A 24345-nucleotide genomic window follows, 5' to 3' on the forward strand; every position below is an offset into this window, starting at 1 on the left:
GCTGATTACATGAAACGGCAGGGCCGCCCGCGCGAGGCTGGGCCGGGGGCAGGAGCTGTGGAGGCGCGTGGCGCGTGGCCGCCAGCCGGCCGGCCGCCTCTCCCCCAGCAGCCATGCCCCGAAGCGGCTGGCCTCGCGCCTCCGCGTGTGAGGGCGCCAGCTGCATCGCGCTCTGAGCCACACGTTCCAGCACCGAGCACCTAATTAGGGCCTCGTGCCCCCACATTACGGCAGCACGTTAATTAGCCCTTATTAGTAACGCTGCAAGCGCCCCGCAGGACCAGCTCCCCCTGACGCCTCCGCGCCGCCCTCACTCAAAATGGACGCCGTCGGACCGCCCCGCGCGTGAGGCCTCAGCGGGAAACGCTTCCGCCCTTTTTTTAACCACGTGACGCGCGGCGCCCGGCCCGGCAACCCTTACGGGAGCCCGATGGGGTCAATCCTGCCGGGCTTCGCCTCTTACCTGCCGCTGGGCTGAGGGCGCCGCGCGCCGCTTGACGCCCCGCCGCGGGACCGGGCCGCGTGGGGGTGAGTGCGGCCCGGCTCCCCCTGCGGCCTCAGCCCGCACGGAGACGGGGCCGGGAGCCCTGACCGGCTGCGGCCTGCCCGGCCCGGCCTCGCCAGGGGCTCTGGCTCCTGCCAGCCCCGGGGGGGACGGGGGGATGCGGGGGGGTAACGGGGGGAGATGGGGGGACCCCCGCCAGGCACCCGCAGCCTACCCGCGCGGCCGCTGAGGGCCTGGGCGGCCTCCCCTGCCCGCCCCGCTTTGTCTCCTCGCGTTTCCGTGAGATGCTGCCCGAGCTCCTCTGTGCTCAGCTGTGTCTGCCCTTCCCGTGTCCTGCTCTCAGACCGTGGTTTTATTTCGTCATTTTTCATTTTGTCGGTCTTACACGCTCTTGTGCTTTTATCTCTTCGTTCTTAGGACTCTTCTGTTCTCATTCCTCTTCAGAGTTGTTTAATTCCATAAACATCAACTTTACAGCTCTCTTTCTCTGTGATCTTTTATTTTTCAGAATATATTACTGACACTGTCCCAGAAAACTGCATGACTTCTGTTTATGCTCCCTTTAAACAATTAAATTTTTATTAACAAGCCCCACTCAATTATCATCAGTTTTTTCTTGCAGCAATCTCAGTGCTGTTTGCTTTGCTGTTCCCTTGCAAGAAGGGTTAGAAGTTGAGATCGATGTGGAGAAAGAAAACAATTTTCAATGGCAAGAAGTACAGGAGAGAGGCAGGAGTAGGGAGACATGGAGTTGTTACTCAGTCCTTGGCAAGTACCGGGTGCAGCTGAGCCTGAACAGTAATATTTTATTCATAAGTCATTTATGGGATGATTCTATGGTGCTGTCTGTTTTTGTGTATTTTATCTTACAGCTGGAAGGCAGTTGTCATGCTGACTTATATACTAAGGTGATGCAAACTTTAGGGAAGCTGTGGTGTGCAGTAATCACTGTGGTGATGCTTGAGAACAAATGTTAGAGCTGTGTGGGTGTTTCAGAGTAAGAAAGCAAACAAGCTGTCAAAGACCTTTAGTTAAGTCTTGTGAGTGGTAACTATTTTGTATGCTGCTGCCAGTAGACATCCTGGGTACTTTAAGGTCTTGAAATTCATTACTGATACTAATGTTATGATTTTTAATACTTTTTTTTACTACTATTGATCTGGAAATGCTTTATTGATCATAGACTCTCTTTGGAAAGGAAAGGCATATTTTTGGCAAGCAGAATTGCTGAAGACTGTGGTCTTTTTTCATGTCGCTGGCTGACGGGGCTGACCTCTCACAAGAGAGGTGAACATAGCTTGCAAGACCAAAGGGCAGCAACAACAAGAAAAAAACGTGAAATCTATGAGTTACGAAGTGACAGAGCTGCTTGTGCACCTCTTGAGCTACTACAAAGGACATGTATTTTGGAGTGTTTATTGCTAGTGAAAAGGGTTGTTCAAATTCCTGTCGTTTGGTACATACAAACAGTAAGAATTAATACAGATGGATTAAATCAGTGCATAATTTCAGGTATTTTCTTTGTCTTTTTGTGGTAGTGTTTTTTTTAAAGTTTATGCGGAATGGGGACCTCCTCTGTGAGCCCCAGTTCTCTTCGTGTGCTGGAGTGAGTGAGGCTTTGAGATGAGAGAGATTATTTCATTTCATCTGTGGTGATTGGGAGTCTTGAGAATAGCACCGAGGGTCCCAGGATGGATTGCCAAGTGGATCACACTTTTAATATATTGAATTTGTGCATTTAATACAGTCTGACGGCGACCATATCTTTCTGGGTGCTTATGTCTGTTGTCTGCAGATTACTATTGATTTGGGGTTTGATTGATAAATAGGGAAAGTACTGTTTCTGTGTGACGAGGCCAAGCATTAGTCTAATTATAATTACATGAAATTACATTATAATTCATGAAACTATAAACTATTGGAGATGCTGTATTCATTCTGTGCCCAGGAAGGTTGATGGGACTAAGGGTAGCTGGCTTGGTTCGCTTCCGTAGGAAGCGCACTACCTATATTGAAAAACATGCAAAATCTGCCCTTGTACGTCATGATTGCAACCTTAACACTGACACCAAAAAACAGGGTCACAGGGGCTGACTTTCCTTGGGTGGGTCCCAAGGTGAAGGCCTGAGGGAGGAAGAAGGGCACGTTGTACGAGTTAGCTCGTGGCGGCAGGCTGACGAAGGTGTGCGGCTCTCACGCAGGAGGTGTTTTTTTGTGGTTGCAGGCTGGGTGGTGGGCAGCGGGGCTTGTGTGCTGTCTCGCCTGCCACGCAGATGATCTGCCCTGCAATGTTTTGTTGGCCAAGTTGTGCGTGCTTGGCTTGTTAGAGTGTGTGCACAGCAACAGACGTGGCCTTGCTGCCCAAAATAGTAAAAGAATGCAGTTGCAATTATAGTGGCAAAAAAATGCTCTTTCGCCAGAATCGATTGCTTCATTTAGGGAGCTACTCCAAGCAGTACCAGCAAAAGATTTCTTGCTAAGGCAAGCTTTGTATTCTTTGGGTGGATTTCCCATGGTAACTGTATTTGCATCTTGTATGTGTGCATATATGCGTAGAAATATATAATTCTCTTAACCCTACCAGTAAAAGTAACCGTAACCTCAGGCTGAGCTATGGACAGGGCCCCCCAGCTGCTGCCTGGATGAAAAGTGTCTCACATCTGAGTATTCCTTGCAGCTCAGCTTCCGCTGAAGCCACTTCCCAGCCTTGCTCTAACTGCAGCTCCAGGTTTTCTTTGTCTTAACCCAAGCCATCGCCATAATCTGAGTGATTATGAGCCATTGACAAGGTCTGCTAACCACTGCCTTAAAGAAAAATTTCTCTCAGCCATGTGGTTCTTCTTTCTAGCCTTCAGTTTCCATCAGTGGTCCCTTTCCAGCCCCTCTTCAAGTGTAGCTCTAGGATTTCTTTTCCTCCCAATCTTAAACTGAATACCCTGCACGCATTTTAAAAAAAAGTTATCTCGGTCTGTGTCTTCAATACAGCTCTCCAGCAATTGCCCTATCAATAACCATCACAGCCCAGTTTCTAGTGAATTCCTCCGCTGCTTCCTATGAAATCCCTTTGCTTTCTAAGAAAATGTTTGCGTAAATAAAAGTATTGGTAAACCCTTGTAAGATGTTCATTTACAGAAAACTCAGAAGGGAAATGTTTACCTAATTGCATGTAATTGGCAGCAGGTTATGAACATGCTTGGTCTTCTAGCCAACTTGACAGGTTGTTGATAAGAAACCGTGTCCTTACCAATCCTGAAGAGCTTACCAATGTTTTTTCTTCTTCTGCCAGCCAGTGCAGGAATAGTGATTTAGAAAAGCAAACAAGCACGACCCACGAGGAGTTCCACATGCTGTGTACAACTCCAGTTGAGGACCCTCGTGCAGCTTTCAGTGCTGCATGCAGCACCGCTTTGTTCCCAGCTCATTGCCTGCTGTGCTCAGCCCCTTGGGACTGAAGTTTCTACATATTTTATTGTGTAGTTTTTCTCTAAAAAAGTCTATTCAGGATCTTTTAACATGTACCCAGGAATCACAGCAGAGAGATTCCTTTAGTTGCTTTCTGTTGGTTTCATGTATTGCTGTTAGAGCTTTTGGTTTTCTTTTGTCAGAATGAGTGGGGCTGCGTTCCCATCGCCAGCTGCCGAGATGGCAGAGATTAATCGCCTTCAGTACGAAATGGAGTACACTGAAGGAATCAGCCAGCGCATGAGGGTCCCAGAAAAACTCAAAGTAGCTCCTCCAAATGCTGACCTTGAGAAGGACATCCCAGAAGGATTCCCAAATGCCAGTGTAACGATGCAGGTTCCAGAGCGGATTGTAGTGGCAGGTATGTCTGCATCTCAATATAAGAAAAATAAGCAAACATTTAATTTAATTCCTCAAATTTCTTATAGGACGCACACACATTATATATATATATATATATATATATTATAAAGAAAAAGCTGTGTAATGCTTTTCCAGTTTTCAGACAGTTGTTACTTCTTAAGTCAAAGTTAATGAGCATCTCAGTCTCTGAAAATGCTTCGTGAATAATTTTGGTGTAACATAGCAGAGACGGTTAATGAAGGAGTTAGGAACAGAAAGTTGAACTGCTGACATCTCATCTTACTAAACCACCTCTGGATTATGGGCAAGAAGATTTAATGGTTATTGATTTATACCTGATTTTTTTTAATTATTAAGCTAAAAATTCCTGTTAGAAGTTTGGGGCATGTACTATATATGAGACACTTCTTATTCAAAATGTTTTTTTATTATAATTGGAATGCCCGTCATGTTAAGGTTCTGTTTATTATTGGGTGCACTCTCTCAAGAGTTCTCTAGTATTTATGGCTGTGGGCTTTACAGCGAGAGACCTGGAACTGCTGAAGGCCTTACAGTTTGCTAAATGTGTGAAGTGTGTATTTTATGCTTTGGAAGAAGGAAATGTTCAAATCACCAGTTAGTTGTATTTGTCTACAGATATGCTTTAATAGGTCTATGTCTAGAGATTAAAAGTGCCCTCACTTTAATAACGGTTGGTGTTGCTCAGGATTACTCAGGACCATTGTTCTCAGGCATACTGCTCAAATAAGTGTCAGTTAACGTGCTAGCTAAGAAAGCTTTAAACGTAGTTTTTAACAAGCAAGATTCTTAAAAAGAAATATTCTTCACTATTTGGCATAGTCTGAGAAAATCAGCCCTTAGGCCACAGAAATCTTTCTATTGACGACTGATGTTCTTGCAGGTAACAGTGAAGACATTCCACTTTCCAGACCACCAGACCTTGACCTTCTTCAGTCTACTCCATTCAAACCACTGGCATTGAAAACTCCTCCCCGTGTTATTTCTCTTAGTGATCGGCCACTAGACTTTTTGGACCTAGAAAAACCTCCACAGCAGACACCTCAGAACGAAGAGGCTAGTACTTATTTTGCTCTTTCCCTGGTTGAGAAACTTTCTTCTAAAGCAAAGTGAAAGAACCGGTGACTGCTCCATAGTAGTGCAGACGTATTTGGTACAAACATAAGCTGGGAAAATACATAATATTTTTATAAGCACTGCAGTTGTTCTAAACTGTGCCTTTTAAATTCCATATTTCACTGACAGATGACTAGGGGTTGGCAGTCTCAGTAAGCTTACACAGCACTTATAAAATGAAGTCATAATTAGAACTGCTCAAAGTACTTTTAACGAAATAACCCTTTTGATTAAAGAGAAAGCTGTGAGTTTTTTTAATTTGCAGGTTATCAGAAACACACTGAGGTTGTTTTGACGTGTATTATTAATCTTTGGTATTCATTGATATATGATATTGCAGCACGTAGAATTAGTGAGTTTTAACAAAACTTTGAAAAAGTACTGCAAAGAATTGCATGGTATTGGCATCCAGGTGGATGGCGTGTAATTGACATCTTAAGAACTGAGAAATATTTATGAAGTTGCATATTCTGTCTACTTGGAAAACAAAGTAGAAAAGTATTTGCCTCTGGTGAAAGGAAGTAATATTAAGTGTAACAGATTGCTTTCTTACAAATTCAAATCTACATATCAAAGAGTGGCAACAAGTTTGGAAGTTGGTTTTACATGTACCTGCATCAGATCCTCTCGTCTGATGTCTTTCTCCTAATCTCTGGGAACCCCGTGAAAATATGGCTTTGTATCTGAGGACAGATCTAATGGAAATCTCCAGTGCTAATCCTCCAGTGCTAAGTTATTAAGTCTCTGCTGGAATTCCCTGTCTTTTATCTCCACCTTCCTCCCCTCGTACACAGGTTCGCTCAGTAGGAAGACTGAAAAGAGAACGCTCCATGAGCGAAAACGCCACTCGGCAGAATGGCCAGCTGGCCCGAAATGACTCCCTGTGAGTAGAGCAATGGGGTGCTGGGATGCACTACAGCTTTGTTACGTATTTCTTTTGTGCCTTATCTCTGTGCATTTGTTTTCCTAACGTTTTAAATGTTGTAGCAAACACTTAATTTTTAACAGTCGTAGGCTAGCATTTGTCTTAATTTCTTTGCGTTTCGTTCACTAAGGTGACATTCAGTAAGGTATTTGGGAAGCATATTCCTAGAGTGTGTGGGTGAGAGTGTTTCTGGGCTTGCCATTGTTTCACCAGTTACTCTGAATTGCTACTTCAGGAGTTTTTTTTTTTTCACTTTATGAAGTGGTGTAGGGTTTTTTTTTCCTGGATTTTCAGGTTATCTGCTCAAAAAAGTTGAGTTCTTTGTGCAGTAAAATGTTCCCTGTTCCCACTGGTATTACATAATGGTTTTAATTCATAGGCAAAGGAATATGGGTATCTCCAGTTTTTCTCATAAATATTAGAACAAGTCAATTTTCTTTGGTGTCTATATACTTACTGCATTGGAATCTGTGAATATATATCATAATCTTTTAAGACCAAAATGGCAAGTAGCATTTAAAGTCGGAAACTTCATCTTCTGATACCATCAGAGGTAGCAGTTCTTACGGTGCTTTCTGAAGACATACGTGTCTGTATATTCTGATTAGACATGATAGTCACTTGATTAATCGCTATGTTCTGAGTGATGGCATTCTTCCACCTGCCAGTAATTGTTTTCACAATGTAACACTTAAACTTCGTATATTGATCAGAACAATTCCTAATACAGCTACCATAAAGAATACTTTTTCTCTTGTTGAAAGGATATGAGAAGTAAGACCAAACAATGGGATTCATCAACACTGGACAAATGTAGACTGTGTAACACAGTATTATTAAATCACACGAAATTTAATTTGCAGGAAATTGAGGGAAGTAAGTGCAAAACCTACTTAGGATCTATTTATTTTTAGCGTAAAACAGATCAGGTGACTTATGTCCTAGAAATGCCTGTTTTCTTCTATTTACAGCAGGGTTACTAGGAAGTACTAAATGTACATGTATCTATCTACCTGTGAGTTAGTTTGTCTAAAACTGGTGAAATGTACTCTAATGCTTATTTCAGAGGTTATAACTTTCTTTTTCTTCCTCCAGATCTTCATGGAAATATTGTTGCATATCTTTCTTCTCTTACTTAATCAGTCTTTGAGTTGATACAAGCTTATTGCACATATCTAGGTGTTCAAGTCTACTGAATTATATATGTTCACTGAACTGGCAAAATGAAATTCACATCCATAAGCTCCTTGATCATCTCAGTCTGCAGATGTTACAGAAGTCTACTAAGTGCCCAAGTTCACTTTGATATCGGTCATCCGGTTAAAATACGTTGGGCTGGATGTACTTGTAATTACTCTGCAGGAATGCCTATGTGATAGTCTGCACACAATGCAGGCAGGAATAGACAGTCTTCATGTGGTGGAAGCTGCGTGTGAAAAAATTTACCACTTTGATGCTACCAGCTTTGCTTTTTCAGTCTTTGATGTATTGCTGTTGAAGGACAAACAGATGGCGTATGAATTGTTGCAGTTTCTTGAAATCACTTTATTCTTGCTCTGTTTGTTTACTCTTCTGAAAGTCCCGGGCTGTGATCTGAAAAGCTGGCAGGATCAGCTCTGAATGCATGTATCCAGTCACTGTGAGATTTCTCACATTTGAGTTTCTCAAATCCAAAAGTTCTCTAAACCTGCAAAGTTCACCTGTGTGCTTTGCTATATGTAGAATTGCTGGTTTAAAGCTGTCTAAATGCTATTTGCTGTCACAATTGCTTAATCTATTAGCAGTCCTTCAAAGAGGCTTAGCAATGCAATACAAACCTGGAATTCTGTAAATATAAAAATGATGTGATCAGTGAACTAAGTAACTTGGCATGACTCAGTTTATCAAAAAATCATATCAGTTTATACAAAAGCTAGGAAATTCTGACACATCTGGAGATGAGTTTTCCCTCTCTCAATGCTCATGCTTGTGCCTGCATAATATCTGTCAAGTACAAGTCCTGAAAGCATTTCCATTCTTTTAGGAAAATTATATAAGCTTGAGATTGATCCAGAATCTCTTCTATTTGTTTGTATGAAGAATAACAACTAATATTGAGCCTCCCGTATCTGTGCTCTCTACTGGCAATGTGGAAGAATCTGTATTTCTTCACTGTGGCATTCCACACTTGCCAGCCTGCAGATAATTTATATTTGTAGAACTTCATTTGTCTCTCATCCTCTTAGGCACTTCTTTTCTTAAGACAAAAGTTATGCTGTGCCTCCTGTGTAGATCATCTGCTCTGAAATCACTGATTCCTAGCGATTGCTTCTTTTTCTGTCATCATTGCTTCTTTGGACTCAGTGTGATCCAGAAAAAGAAATCACTTTAACGTGCTGTGGCGTTCTCAGTGATGCTGAGTTTGATATTTCTCTCTCACCTGGGCTGAGTCAATCTCCAGGTGGAGAACATACCTTTTAACCTGGTTAATCCTCAGGAGAATATTCTGTGAATGCATATTATGAAACTACAATGCTCAAGGTGAAACTTTGGTTTTCCTGCAGTTGTGTGAGCCATACAAGTCTTTTGTACTTGGTGAGAAAGGTATTTCTTGATTCTTGGTTCTTCACAATGTAGGTCCAGAAGGCATATATTGCAAATCTAAGATTTAAAAAAAAAAAAGGCAAGCTTAATGGAAATGAAATAGTAGTGGTGACTCTAGAAACAAAACTAATAATGTAGCATTCAGTTTTAGCTGTAGAAGCTGCTTGGAGAAGCTGCCGGTGTGGAAATGCTACTGAGTGGTTCAAAATAAGAAATACAAGCAAACCAACCTGGCTGGTACAAATGCTACCTCAGATGGTAGTGATTATCACTTAGTTTGTAGACTGCTATTTTTTCTAGAGGTTCCTGGTAAATACGATGCATTTATTCTAAGATGAATTCCCTTGTTGATAAATTAGACCATTAAAATAGAGAAATTATACTACAAATGTACTGTTTGCACTGCAGAAAACTTACGTGTGCAACTATTATATCTCATTCATATCACTTCAAAATTTGTCATATCCCCGAGAAATGTTTTTTTTACTGTTTTACAAATGTGCAAGAAACCAGCTGCTCCTGCAGTTCTTATTTTGAGTGGTGTTGGCTGAAAGCATTAGCTTTGTTCTAGTTGTCATGGTGGTACAATGCTGTATCATCAAAACCAGCTTGACTTGTAAGTTCATGTCATATCCAGGTAGGTTATTTCTACAATAATGAATATTATGGTGATCTAATTTGAGAAAGATTATCTCTTTATTCCAATGTTTGAGTCTGATTCACAGCTTCATAGGAAGAACAGTTCACATTTTACAGCCAATTTCAAATTACTTCAAATATTTAATTTCTATTAAAAAAAAAAACGTTGCTTGTTTTTATTACCTCCTTGATTCAAATTTCTGTTAGACATGATAGGCTATTAAGATGCTGTGGTGAGGTTCCCATTGAAAAGGCATATGGAGTACTATCACTTAAAACCTTTATCTGAATAGGAGTATAATACTCCAGTTTTAATCTAGGACGTTGCTGTTCTCAGACAAAATGTTCAGATGTACTCTGTGAAATTCCAGTGTCCGACCTTAAAAATGACAATGTTTTATATTAGCTTGTCAGACTGAAGCAAAGAAGTTGGCTGGGCTACTTATCCTTGTGTTCTCCACATGGTACAGATAGGTTTTTCTGTTTTTGTTTTTTTGCCTGTTGTCATCCATTTGCATGCAGAGACTCTTCCAAGAATTTGCTGGGAGTTAGAGATAGTAATTCTCAAATGCTTTTTTAAAAAAATGAGACTAACAAGTAGGCACCTGCTTGAACAATAACTATCTACATGTGTAGCAATAATAATGTCTCTCTAAATTTTATTCCCTCTATTTATAAAGGATGCTTACTTAAGAGATTACAATTATTATTCAAGGTGTCACAGATCAGATACTGTCCCAAGAAATAAAATGCCACGGTTCCAGTCACCTCTTTCGACTAAGGATTGCACGTAAGCCTACATGTTACCTGGTATAAGAAAATCAAGAGTGTGTTTAATCATGTAGTTCTCTGCATTACTAATTTTCTGACTAAGATTAATTTAGAATATAAAATTTGAAACAGGCTTTGCTACACTGAATGTGTGGTTTCTAATTTTGTTGCAGGCTTCCTCAAACTTTGCCAAATCATTTCCCTGTGTAAGAAACATAGGAAAAAGTAAACGGTGGTAGAAGGAAAGGGAGAGCTTCAATTAACAACTGAATTATTTAAAAAAAAAAAAAAGCTTTAGTCTGTTTGATTCTTTGTTCTTTGGCTGTTTATGATTAGCTGGAGAAATTAAGCTTTTAGTTGGTCAGCCGATTGTTACAACATTGTTATCCGATGTTGGATGTAAAGATTCTACTTTGAATCAGAAGTCAAAACCACCAAGACTGCATTAAAAAGGGGAGAACAGGTAATTTTTTCTCTTCTCCTGCCTTTCCCTTAGAGAAAGGGGAAGCTCTTTCTCCCTAGAGTGTTGGATTTCATAGTTTGAGAAATTCTGAAATAAACCCTGCATATATCTCAAATATTTTGAGAAAGCTTTGGGGAGATTCCTGTGAAGCTAGAAACTCTGCATGTAGTAGGATGTTACTGAGCTCCTCCATAGTAAGTTCTGTAACTCTAAGTTGTTTGTTTTAGTTACAAATTCTATTTTTTTAAGCCAGAAAGTGTTGAGACAATAACCAGCTGTAGCTGCAAATAAGAATTATTTTCAGAAAACTTGAACAAAATGCTATTGGAGACTAAGATCATTTGGCTATCAATGAAAGAGAGGAGGGGGATAGCTACAATCTCTAATGATAAGTAGTCATGTTAAATGTTAGAGAATTATTCTTACGTTATCTTGGCTGACTTGTATATCAGGTATTTGCTTCATAACGTTGCTTCTCCATGGTCTCTGATGTAGTTCAGAGGACTACCATATGCTTACAGATGAACAATTTTGAATCCTGAAAAAGAAACATAGAAGAATTTGGCCTCTTTATTTTTTTTCCCCCCATATTCCCTAATCCTGAGGTTTGAGCCCTTCATATAATTATTCTTATAATTATGAGATTATAATAATAATGTTTACCACATGTAACTTTCTTGTAGAGAATTTTGTGCAGTTCTAGTTCAATAGGTGTTTTTTGTTTATTTTTCAATATCTACACAAACTTTATGAATGCCATTGCTGTGGTTATTCACAGTAATAGCATTCTGGACAACAGGAATTCTACGGTATCTTATTTTGCAATATTTTTAAGATGTTATTCAGCCTAATATCTGAGATGATGAACAAGAAAAAATACTGTAATATAAAAACATAATATGAACTCAAGCCTTCAGCTCTTTCCTCCTTTCCTCAAGCTAGCAAATCCATACGTGAATAGAAAGTCTCATTAATTCACTTTAGTGGCAGAATTTCCATACTTCAGGAGATTTTTCTAGGGAATATTGGAATTTCCAATGCAATTGAAGAGTAAAACTTGTGGCTGTGACCGCTACTATTGATGGCAAAATAAGTCATTTTAAATATAAAAAAATAAATTCCGCAATTCTTACAGGAAATATGAAATATGTAAAGAAGTGAAGTAGATGCTTATTGATTTCTCATTCTCCTCTTTTTCTTTTGGTCAAGCTTACTCTACAGCAACAAGAAAAGATATTTGTGTTTTAACTGACTAATAATGACCGATATCAGTCAAGCACCAGCCACTTCTGTCTTTGTATGTCTCTTGAAGCTTAAGATAGCTCTGACTCCTTTGTGGTTGAAGTGACATCTGTGTAACACGTTTTGAATTTGTCTTTTCCGTTGAATTTTCTTTCTTACTCGGTTCAGATTGTGGTGCCAGCCAGTTGCAAAGCAGCCCTATTCAAAACAGAGTATCTGTAGAGCTATGACCTATCTAGAAATTATCCACATATCAAGTCTACTTCCAGGTACTCTGCTGGTAATGCTTAATTTCATAAAAATGCAAACAAGAGTGGAAAGATGGGCATTACAACTCTATAAACTGTCGGGGCAAAGTACAAGTGGCAAGGCTAAAGGGATTATGTTGAATTAAGGGTGCTAATCTTGGAATAAAAACTATCCCAAGATTTAAAGGGTACAGTGAATTCATGCTTTGTCTTGCATTTATATGTTAATATTAATGATTAAGCTAACAAATGACTTCCTCTTAAAGTATCTCATTTTAAATTAAAAACTCCGGATTTAAAAAAAAAACCTTGATGTGTGAAGGACAGTGTGGATAATGTCAGGTAGAAAATGAGCACATCAAATGCAGTTTATCAAAATTCATTTATTTCTCTTGGGTTTGTGTAATCCTGTAAACCAAAATGCTCATGCTTGTGTTTCAATCCTTTGTATTTTTATTTTTAAGTATTGTTATTCATCATGGCCAAAACCTCAGATCATGTAAGTTGTTATCACTGGGATATGAATTCTGTGCCCCTTTTTTATTGATATCTAGCAGTCGCCTTTAAACTGTTCACAGGTAAATCTTTCTATCTTTACTCACAGCACAAAGAAAAAAAATTGTTGAATTCTGTGTGAGATTTTCCTTATTGAAAAAGCTTGTGTTTTGAAAAGAGATTATAGGTAGGATTTTTTTAAAATGCCTGTGCTTTTAAAAACTTTTCTCATTGATGTCAATGAGGACTTCACTACGAACTTTGACAGGTACAGACTTACCTGGGCAAGGACTTCATACAACTACCCTGTATAACAGTTTTAAACTGCTGATATAAACATAGCTCATGATCCCGTGCTACTGGATTTGGGGATGTCAGCTTATAATGGGAGAAGGGTAAACCAAAAACAAGCGATAAATGTTTTGGAATGGGGACTATCTGAAAAGTTTTTTGATTAAAAATCTGACTGTAGTATTTCTCTCTTCATTTACTATGCTTGTATGAACAGTGTGACACCATCACTGCAACAGGCTCGTGTCTGTCCTCCCAATATGTTACCTGAAGATGGAACTAATCTTTACTCTGCTCGTGGCATTTTGTCGTTTATCCAGTCTTCCACTCGTAGGGCTTACCAGCAGGTCTTGGATGTGCTGGATGAAAATCGCAGGTGATTGGTTGTCACTGATTCTGCCAGCTTCTGCTGCTTCTTTTTTTTTTCCTTCTTTTTAGTGGAGTGTGGTTTCTGTTCATAAAACAATGAGATGAAATTATTTGCTTTTGCTTTCCTTTGCTTTCACTATTCATAAGCAATTTAATTGTCCAAAATTCACATTTCAAAATGCTTCCGTTTCAGTCAAATAAACATTAAGATTTCCTTCCAAGTAAAAATCAAAATAGGAAATGTTAATTTGTGAGTGCAAGAGATTTTGCTGTTCCCAGATTGTCAGCATTTGCTGCAATTAATACTTGATCCTAAAACTGCACGTTTATTAGCCTTGCCTACTGCTTTTCTGTTGGTGAGTAATGGTGCAAATCAATAAGATTGGGGTGATGTTGCCATAAATCGTTAAAAGAAATGTGCAGAAACTAGATAGAATATTACGCAAGACATTGTAGGTGCTGCTTGTAATAACGTGTCAAGACATTAGACTGTGTCAGTTTAGTGAATAGTACCTCTTGTTGATATGTGACTGATGGTGACCACTTCACCCAATGTTGTGAGCAAAAAAGGCAATATATACTTGCTCCTCTGATTAATTGTCTTTGTTCTTATGGGTAAGCTGATACTTTGAGAGGTAATGAGCCAAAACAAGCCTTGTTGTGAACATTAGGAGAATGTCATTTTTATCACTGCAGAAGCATTTATAAAGAGTGAAAATAAGGTTAATTTATGAAAAGCAATTTTCGTTTCAGTAGCATGCTAACACAGAGGTTCAGGAAAGAACTGCACACAGTCTGTAGTTCTTGCTGAGAGGTGGACATGAAGAAGGGTTGGAAGGAGCTGCTCGTTCCTCCTGCAGTCCTTCATTGTGGCCTGTGCTAGGAAGTTCTTTCTAATTCCTGGTCTGCCTCTGGTTGCTAACATACCAGCAGCACTCCTAATATTTGGTGATGTGAAGTTAAAGGGTTTGTTTTCCAGTTCTTTTAGTAAGAAAGTGTAACTATCAAGCCAATCTTATTGAGAAGTTTTAGCAGTCACTTTCCAAACTGGCACCTCATGTAGCTCACCACACCTGCTGACGTGACAGTGTCCCATATTGACGTTATCAAATCATGCAGAACTCCAGCCTTGCTGGCCTTTATACCCTTAATCTGGGACTTAAAGAAATTAAAAATAATATATCTATATATCCAAAAAAAAAAAAAACCACCCAAAAGAAATGCTTAGTTCTCCTTGAACTTGACTTGGTTGCTTAACCCCCTCATATTTCTATGAAAGCAAGCTGTAGTACTGTCCACAGTTGGATAATCTTGTTTTTTTAACCATCAATATTAAAAGATCAGATGGAATAATAAGTTTTTTATTTTTATTTTTACAAAATTAAAGCTCCTAGATAAGGAGGGATTCAACTGTTGTTGAATAACAGTACTGTATATTGTGCCAAAAATCCTTGTTAAAATTGACTGAAATTCTAGCCCTTTCTCCAGTCTGCAGTGAAGCTAGTGGGATTTATTCCTGGCTTCCATTGGGCATGTTCTTGCCCTCATTTTCTTGGATACACATATTCATACATAGCCTTTCATCTTACCTTAGTTACCAGAAAAATTCTAGGGTTCTGAATACTTCAAAAGCTGCATTATTCTTCTGGGTTTGGGGTCATTTTTGATGTATACTTACTAAACTTCCTAGAAGAAACAGGAAACTGGTGCTATTCACCTATGAACTAATGTTGCCAAAATAATGAACTAATCAATAAGGTAAAAGTGTATTCTTTGTGTGGGGTGTTTAGATACCCACCGTTATTCTACAGCTGGCGTAGGAATGTGAAATTTGGATGATCCACTTGCATGGTTGCAAAATATTGTTCATTTTAAATTGTTTGAAACTGCACTCTGTTGTTTTGCTCTATATAATGTGCTTTCTATCTCAAAACATTATCTATTTTAAATGTTATGCTTATTACTAGAAGAGATCTTTTTATTAAAATGAGCAAGATCTGACTTGTATTATTCACTAGACACAGTTTTCACTTGTTTCATGGCTTGCTTTTTTCAAAAAACTTTCAAAATTAGCTTCAAATCTACTAAAACTGCTAACGGTAGGTGCTGGTTATTCTGCTGCAGATGATGAATTATGCCTGGTTTCACTGGCATTGCTGGCATGATAGGCTAATCAAATGGGCAACAACCTAATGATCACTGTTTATGCTATCTGTTTACTCTTGCATTTCCTTCAGCTTGGACAAGGACAATAGGTCAGTTTTGCTTCCCAGTTCTAACCCTCTTTCCATTTCAATTTCTATCAAATGACTGTAGGGCCAAACACTGGTCTTTAAAAGACTGATCTTACATGCTTTAAGCAATGAATAAAAACTGTATTTAAGGATTTTTGTAATGTCTTAAATGCAGGTAAAAAGACATTTTCGTATGAGAATAAAGTTGTCTTAATATCTGTACTTTATCTGAACTATTTTTTACCTCTTAGACCAATAACTTTTTATTAAGAAGAAAAAAGTATGGAAGTTCATTGCTGTCCCCTTTCTTCAGGATAGTCCTTCCTAAAAAGCCACAACCCTTCTTAAGTGCTAATCTTCACCCACATAATCATTTCCTGAGGTGTTGCAAGATCATGTTTGATATTGAGGGTGTTAATGACGTTTTTCATGGCAGAAGTAAAATAAGATGTGAGTTAAGACCATAGAAGTTATTACATGTGACTTTGGATGAGGGTAATGTAGTTCAGAAGCAAATGAAATGATCTGCAGATGTGAAGGAGCCTGGGAGAAACACAAACCTACTGCTTTGTTAGGTAATTGTAGTGCTGAGGCAAGCAGGGAGAGCAGTTTTACCTAGTCACTGATTGCACTGTGCCCAAATCCATTCTGTACTTCAGAAGCTGAGCTTCTTACCCAGTTCACATCTGGATCGCATCCATAAAGTCCTAGGGCCTGTTTTTACGGTCATTCTGAGATTTCCAGAGAAGCTGAAACGTACAGTGAGCAGTCAACATAGCTGCTGCCCCTACTGAACAAAGAATGTGCTGGCCTCAGTCTCACGTGTGCAAGTGATGTAAGTTGGACAAAGGTACCTAGATTATCCACACCTCTTGTTTTCCTCCCAGACCCGTTTCTGATTGCATCGTTCCCGAGGTATTTCCGCTGCATACTCTGCTCTAAGCAGAGGACGATAAACCAGATTCATTTGGTCATTGTGTTATTGCCTGATCTCCCACTGTTATTAAAGTGCATTACTGTTCATTCCGTTCATGTTTTAGGCTGCAATTATATTTGCAGTTAAATAGTTAAGTGCTGAGTATACATGGGTTAAGGCTGCTTCTGATCATGTGTAATGTTTAGGATGGAATGGACAGAAGTAGCCAGAAAACGAAGTTTTAATATATTCCTTTTCAGAAGGTCATGTATTTAATAGCTTGACTATATTTGTGCATACTGTATTTACCTAAAAACTTGCTGCTGATTTTGGGCTAAGGCGATCTCAGTTAAGAGGTCACTGTTATCTAGATAGTAAATTTTTTGTTGATATTTGAAACTGAGCAAGTAGAAAGGGTGGGTGAGGCAGGAGAATATTCTGGTGAACCTTTTGGGTGCACCTGTAAAGAAATAAAAATGTGAACTGCAGAGAAAAGGGGGAAGCCATGTGCAGCTGCTTAACTGAGCCTGGCTGTGTTGGGAAGTGTAATTAGAGGCTTGTATTTAGTTTAGATCAAGTTTCCGATTTGGACAGAACCCGCAGCACCCTAGTTTTGTTCTTTGCTGCAGCACTCAGCCACCTCCAGACCTGTGGCTTTTTTTGGTAAAGACAGCGTAGGTTGGTTAGTATCAATTTGTTCTACAACATCTTTGAAACTTAAAGTTTACCACAGAGGCTAAGAGCTGAGAGAACATTTAAGATCTGTTGTTCTCATGACACAAAGTTCAAATGTTGCTGTCCTGTGTTAGATAGCATGGGATATGCTGACAAGCTGCTGTTGGCATACCTGCCAATTACAGGCGGCTCTGGTCACAGAGAAACTCTGTGACCTGTTCCATAGCTGCTTTTTTCTGAATTCCTTGTGTTGTCTCCAAGTACTAAGTTACAACCTCTGACAGACAGGACTTCAAACTAGCTGAGTTATTTCTCTGATTAGAAAATAGGAATACCAATTTTGATAATTTTTTTTGAAAGACCTTATTTGTTTGGGTAAGAATATTCTTTTATTGTGTGTGTTGGGAATGTTTTTTTGTTTTGTGAAATATATCGTGCTGGCTTCTGTGCTAGACAGGAAAACATGATGGTATGCAAAGGGACTTTGTTTTTAACTTCACAGATGTATATACATCTTCTGTAACTGGAATGCTTTGCTCTTTAGAGCAGGACCTCGTCCCAGTATGTCTTGCACTGGGTAGCAGAGTTTGCTAAGGTTCCTAGACCCTGAATCGTTAAGTGAAACAAGTGGTTGTGGTATTTTTGCACAGTGCTTGCTTGTTTTCAGGTCAGGCCACAGTGCTGTCCCAGCCACCTCAGCACCAAGCCTCTGCCTCCAACCCATAAAAGCCTTCATCTCTAGAGTCTTTTTGTTGTCTTTAATTTTAGAGGCTGGAGTATATGTGGGTTCAGTGCACAGCACAAATACCTGCTGTTGGCATTGGGAACATGGGAGAAATTGTTCAACAGCCTGAAATCTTTTTTTCAGTTTGTTACCCAGCATAGCTGTGGAACACTAATGCCTCCTTACCAGAGGTACTGAAATGCACGGTGTTGTCTTTGTCGGAAGGTACTGCTGGTGTTCGTGTGCTCTGTACACTGGGACATGGCAACTTCTTCCTGACAGGCTGGTGCTTATATAGTTGTAGCAACTTAAAAAGCTCTAACCTTTTCTTCTCTGCTGAAGAGAGAAAAGGAGGAGGGAAAAATTGAAAGAGCGGTACTTAAAGGGAAGACATAGCATCTACTTGAAGCTTTTAGTCACTTCTTCCTGGAGCGATCTGCTTCTCCTTTATAAATGGTCCTTAGGCTACTAGCCCAGGTTTTCTGAATTATATTTAGCATAGATGAATAAAGAAAAGACAAACTTCTCTTAGAGAGAGGAGAGGATGACTAAAAAAGCTTTTATAAGCCTGGAAGGCATGTGCTATGAGGAGAGGCTGAGGACTCCTGGCTATTCTGGTTTTGAGAGAGGAAGGCCGAGAGGCCATCTCACTGCTCTCTGCCTTCCCCTGAGGAGGGGGACTGGAGGGGGACGTGCAAGTCTCTGCTCCCTGTCACCACAGACAGGACATGTGGCAAGGCACAAAGCTGTGTCAGGGCACGTCCAGGTGGGCACTAGGGACGGTTGCTGAGCGTGGCCTAACACCGGAACAGGCTTCCTAGTGAGGAGGCTGATACCCCAGGCCTGCCAGTGTTTGAGGCATTTGGATAGTGCCCTCAGCAATATGCTTTAACTTCTGGTCAGCCTGAAGTGGTCAGGCGGTTGAACTCAAAATCTGTAGGTCCCAACCGAGCTATTCTGTTCTGTAAGTGTGTAGATAACTTTTTTCCTGGGATTTTGTATTTTTGGGGAGACTTTTTTAAATATGAAGTCTTCCATTGTTACTTTTACAAGGTTGATAACCTCCTCCCAAACCTCTGTTCCAATCTTCCACAAATGAAACTGTACCTTCAAAAACTTACCTATAGATCCTAGCTGCATACACTTCTAGTGTTAATTAAATCTGAATGAAAGAGATATGAAAGTGCAATTCACAATAAAATATACAGGTATTACATTGTGGTGAAGTATTATACGATATAAGTGGAAGTATTTTGATGTTCTTTTGTTCTGTGTGTTTTACCTCTTATCTCTGTTCGTCGTTTCCTGTTTCCATCTCGTGCTTTCTATCTACAAAAACCTGCTGTAGGCCAGTGTTACGTGGTGGGTCAGCTGCTACCACTTCCTCTAACCCTCATCATGACAACACCAGGTAAAGAGTATTTTTTGTTAGTCATGACCCACTAGTTTAGATTTTAAAATTCAGATTTCCATTCCCCTATTTCTGAGTGTTCCTATGGTTTTATAAATAATGCTCATTTTATATCCTCCCCCTCAGCTCTTGAGGTATTTCAGGCCCTTGTTCCTTACCCATCCAAGTCACTTGCAAGACCTCACTTACATAGTGGATACAATGTGCTGCTGAATTTCAGACTCAAATGCATGTGTAATTGGAGGCTTTTAAATTTCATTAGCAATATCCTTTGAGTATTTCCTAATTAGTAGTGGTTGGGTTTCATTTGGAATTGTTTGAAAATTGGTAGAGCAGCAGTGATGTTCTGTGACTTTATATTAAATTTTTGTGACCTGGGAGGGAGACATGCTCATCTATTGAAATGATGAGCCTCTTCTCATTTTCCTGAGAGATGCTGGGGGACGGCTATGCTGTGGGTGGGATCTTCTAATTTCTTTCTTTTTTTTACCTTCTACAAGTTTAAAAAAAAAAAAAAAAAGGCTATGAAAGACCATCCTCAGAAAATTCTTTGGCTTTGAAAGAACCCATGGTAGAAAATGAAACTTTTTTTTTTTGTGCAGAGCTTTAGGCTTTTTTTAAGAGTAGGAATGTTTGTATTGTTTTATCAAGAATTTAAGTTTATTTTAAAATAACTTGTTAATAGCAATGTGAGCTTTACAGAACTAAGCAAATAACAAGTTTCAGTCTTTTTAATAGTGCCTAAACTGAAAGAATGATTAGTAAACTATATTGAAATGAATGTTTAGTCTCCTTAGAATATTAAAAAATAGCCTTAATGAGAATTTTTTTCTAACATAGTTACCAAAACTTTTGTCTCACATCATGTTTTTAAAACAGTTTTGACTTTGACAGACTGTTGCTTAATCAAATATTTCTTTACTAAAACCTGTTTTTATCCTGATTTTACCTAAAGAAGTGTTCCCTTTACCTGTTTAACCTTCAACCCCCAAAAAACACAGATTAAAAACTAATTTCCTCTATGCAGTGTTGCTCAAGGATCTCGTTGTTTCTTAAGTCCAGACTAATGCAATTGTCATCTAGAAACAACGACTCTTATTCAGAAGCAATATATTACTGAACAATGGGGCAGGAAAACTTTTGACAGATGGTGGGGGGGGGGGGAGATCATGCATGAGCTAAGGGCATTATGTAGACACCTGCTAAAATGATGGAAGAACATGTGGTACAAAAATAGGATCTGAATTTAAGTGCTTTCTGTGAGCTTAAGGAATTCTGCTTGTATTCAAATGTTAGTCAAAGTTAACCAATATCTGTGTCATTAAATGGTAAATGTTCTTTTAGGTGTATTGTTTTTAATTTGGTAGCTTTGACATGTATTTTGTTCAATATCCTCAGCTGTTGCAGCAGGTGTTCATATGTCCTGATGAGAAAGCAGGTTAAGTCAAGGGGAATTAATGTTGGAAACAGGGACTTTAAGATAGGAAGAGAGAAACTCAGTGGTAGGTATGGCATCAGGAGTTTCTGTTCGTTGTTGGAAAAAAATCTAGGTAAGATGTAGCATTTGGATGATCAAAACACATACTTTATGTAGATTTTTTGCCCCCTCCCAACCAATAAATGTGCTGTATTGAAATAACTTGCCCCTGGAGTTAGAATAATGCTTTCTCTGAATCACTGCATGAAGAAAATTGAGAGGTGTTCTGAGAACAGCCTTCATTCTGATGTATGCTGAGTTCAGCAAGCACTACCTAATTCTTCATTTGCAAGGTTGTCTGTCTTTCACCTAAAATGCTAAGGTTATTGTGACTGAGATCATTAATCCCTGTAGGTGTTCTTGTGGGATATTTGAAGAGGTACTGAGCATAAGACACAGTCCTTGCCAAATCTTCATTTGGTTGGTTCAAATCCATTGCAACTTTGGTATTTTAGCTTGGGCAATTTTCAGCATTCACTGCTCAGTTGAATAACTAGAAGTAGTATTTGGAGACACCAAGTGACAGCAAGAAGTCTGTCTCAATGTGGAGAATCTTCAAAAATATTTAAATGTGGAGAACAATACACTCAGGTTCAGTCAAGTACCCATTTCATATGTCTTTGTGCTTTATTCATTTAGGATCCAATTGAATTATACAACTCTGTAAAAGCTAAAAAGTTTTATAGTTCTGCCTATCACCAGCAAAAAGTATATCAACTAGAATGTTCATAAAATACAGTACTTGCTGATCTTATTATGGACTAAGCAATCTCTTTAACCTGATAGATATGGTCTTTCCAACGTGGATACAACGCTTGAGGGAACACCAGATGACATGACTGTTGTAGATGCTGCTTCCTTAAGAAGACAGGTATGTAAAGCATAGTCGTTGATAATATTAAGAAAAATCTGTAATGGTAAAATGGGGAAGTAGGTTGTCTTTTGTAATATAATGGTATGGCTGCAAAGGTAGGGTAGCCATGTAACAAGTATGGTGAGGAATCCTCTCTGTAGCCCTGCTGGACTGCCTTCACAAATCTGTATTGGTATTGCAATCTGGAGAGCCCAATTTCGTTGACCCCCTTACTTATTAGGGACAGCAAGGTCTGGTCACTAGTAGTTGAAGATAAAGTCACATTGTCAATTGTTTAAAATCCATCCAATTATGATACTAATATTAGATGCGTATTCAGAAGCTTCTAGAAAGCCTGGCAACTTTAAAGTATTAAAAGCTTTTATTTATTTCTAGATAATCAAACTTAATCGACGTCTACAACTTCTGGAAGAAGAAAACAAAGAGCGTGCTAAGAGGGAAATGATTATGTACTCAATTACTGTAGCTTTCTGGCTACTCAATAGCTGGCTTTGGTTTCGGCGCTAGACGCAGCTCTCCCAGAAAACTTAGTTGAAAATACAAACAAAATTTGCAAAATTCTTTGTTTCTGTTTCTGAATTGTATGCTGTTTTATAATTCATACACTGGAAACTACCACCACAGAAAAAGGCTGTAGAATTGCAGTGTTAAAGGGACACCTTGTTGTTCAGTTATACTGTATTTAATAGATTTGCATTGCAGATACTTGCAGTATCCTCCTTTGCATGCTTCAATGTAAATATGGATCAGCTGATTTTGAGATGAAGTTTGTTTCATGCAATGTAAGGACAGTGACCTACAGGAATAATCACTGGATGTTTTCTTGTGGTGGGAAGAGAAGAAATGGAATGGGTTTGGGGGGAAAAAAATCAAAACAAAGGAATAAAAAGTAGTTTTTATTGTTCTGTTGTTAGATGCAATTAAACATTATTGCACTAGTTTTCCTTTAGTCTGCCTGGTTTCAGAGGTGTGCCATATTCAAGGAGTGTGTCCTGTTTCATGAGAGTGTTCCTTGTTTAAGCACATGTTCAGGTCAAATAATAAAAGGTGGTCTTTGCTAACATGCAGACTGTCCAGAGGTGTGTAATATGTATTTTTTATTTTAGCTTTAATTTTACAGATGTTTTTCTATAAAATACATTTTTAAGCAAGTCAGTCTGTGAGTGAACAAAAGATTGAGTACAAGATACCAATGTAGTGTATTTAATAAAACAAACAAACAAAAAGCATTGTTTAATGTCATTTTAAGAGTTTATTTAGGGGATTATCTAAACTAGCAGGCATTAGAGTAAGTGGCAGTGATGGTCTGAACAATTCAAAAGGAACAGGAGGGCACCATACAGCCTGCTGCAGTGCTACCAGGTCCTGCATGTTGAGAGACTGTTTTTGGTGTGTGTGTGGTGAGTACATAGGTATGAGAAGCTAGCCTGGTATCCCCATGTACCGGTCAGTTCAAACATCCCTGGTTCAGTCACGCGATCCACTGCCTTTTTGGTACCTGCCAGGCTACTCCGAGGGAGTATGGTGCATGGTGCTGCTGAGGGGGACCTGTGTGTTGGTGTTTCCAGCAATGTAGGGCTGCTGCTTCTGTGCAATGCTATAGCAGCCACAGCCCCTTTCCTGGGTGTGTGTGAAGCCTCCTAACAGCGCCACTGCATGGGAGAAAGTGCAGTGACATCAAAAAGATGCTTTAAAGGGGACCTTTCCTGGAACAGCTGGACTACTCTGCAGGACCATTTGTAGGCTCTACAAGTACACAGACTGGTGAGGGAGAATGATGCACAGCAGCTGCAGAAGTGAATGACACGGGGCCCCTTTGAGCGCTGTCCTTGGCTCACCCTGCAGCCGCATGGAGCACTGCCCCACGGGCTGGGAAGGTGCCTTGCAAGTCTGTGCAGCTGCCAGCTGTATGGTTTGGTGGGGCAGCACCTCTCTCCTTCCACTCGGCTGGCAGCTCGCAGAACTAGGGTGGCGGTACGTTGCGACATAAAGTGACTGAGGAGCCCATTCCTGCTCTTCTCTGCTGTGGTGAATGGGATGTCATCCTGGAAGACTGCAAAGATGGTAAACCAAAGATGGGCATATCAAAATCCTTTATGCAGCTGCGTGGTATCTGACTTTGCTTATGACTGACTGCTGTTTTGCACAGTATTTATCTGAGAGCGTGTATGAGCTGGGAGCCCAAGATACAAATGTTTGGATGGCACAAGCTGCTGAGAAGATTTTCTCTGCTGAAAGATGGCCACTGGGACAGGTTGCTGAGCACGAGAAGATCTGGGCACTTTGATATGTAGCCTGTGAGAGCCTGGCTGAGGAAGACTGCGCTCACACATTTCATGTGCTACCACAAGTAAAGCAGGGCATGGTATCTGCTATTATGTGGCTTTTGCACTGTCTTTGTGTAGGTTGCTGTGCCTCCTTCCTTGTGTGTCATCTAAATTTGGCTGTTCCCTGTATTTATTTTTTTTTTAGCTTTATTCATCTTGTACTACATGCCTCCCTTGGCTCTGTAGGGTAGTTGCTGTGCTTTTTCATAGCATGAAC

At 39.7% G+C, this 24345-nt stretch overlaps 1 protein-coding gene across 11 annotated transcripts; it reads left to right on the forward strand.

The window, feature by feature from the left end:
• Positions 1 to 290: 290 nt before the first annotated feature.
• MFF (mitochondrial fission factor) lies at positions 291 to 23027 on the forward strand. Of its 11 annotated transcripts, none has more exons than XM_080603986.1 (10): positions 291 to 528; positions 4111 to 4328; positions 5232 to 5404; positions 6259 to 6347; positions 10327 to 10401; positions 13339 to 13497; positions 15728 to 15745; positions 19388 to 19450; positions 21714 to 21798; positions 22177 to 23027. In XM_080603986.1, exons 2-10 carry the CDS (start codon positions 4112 to 4114, stop codon positions 22306 to 22308), a joined length of 1011 nt encoding a protein of 336 aa, XP_080460112.1. In that variant the 5' UTR covers positions 291 to 528; position 4111; the 3' UTR covers positions 22309 to 23027. The 11 variants fall into 11 exon arrangements, with proteins under 11 accessions (XP_080460112.1, XP_080460116.1, XP_080460117.1 ...); XM_080603989.1 differs by lacking the exon at positions 291 to 528 and adding an exon at positions 815 to 1273; XM_080603990.1 differs by lacking the exon at positions 15728 to 15745 and having other exon boundaries at positions 293 to 528.
• The last annotated feature ends 1318 nt before the right edge of the window (positions 23028 to 24345 follow it).

Source organism: Anser brachyrhynchus, assembly GCF_964034855.1.
Source record: "Anser brachyrhynchus genome assembly, chromosome: 9".
NCBI classification, from domain to species: domain Eukaryota; kingdom Metazoa; phylum Chordata; class Aves; order Anseriformes; family Anatidae; genus Anser; species Anser brachyrhynchus.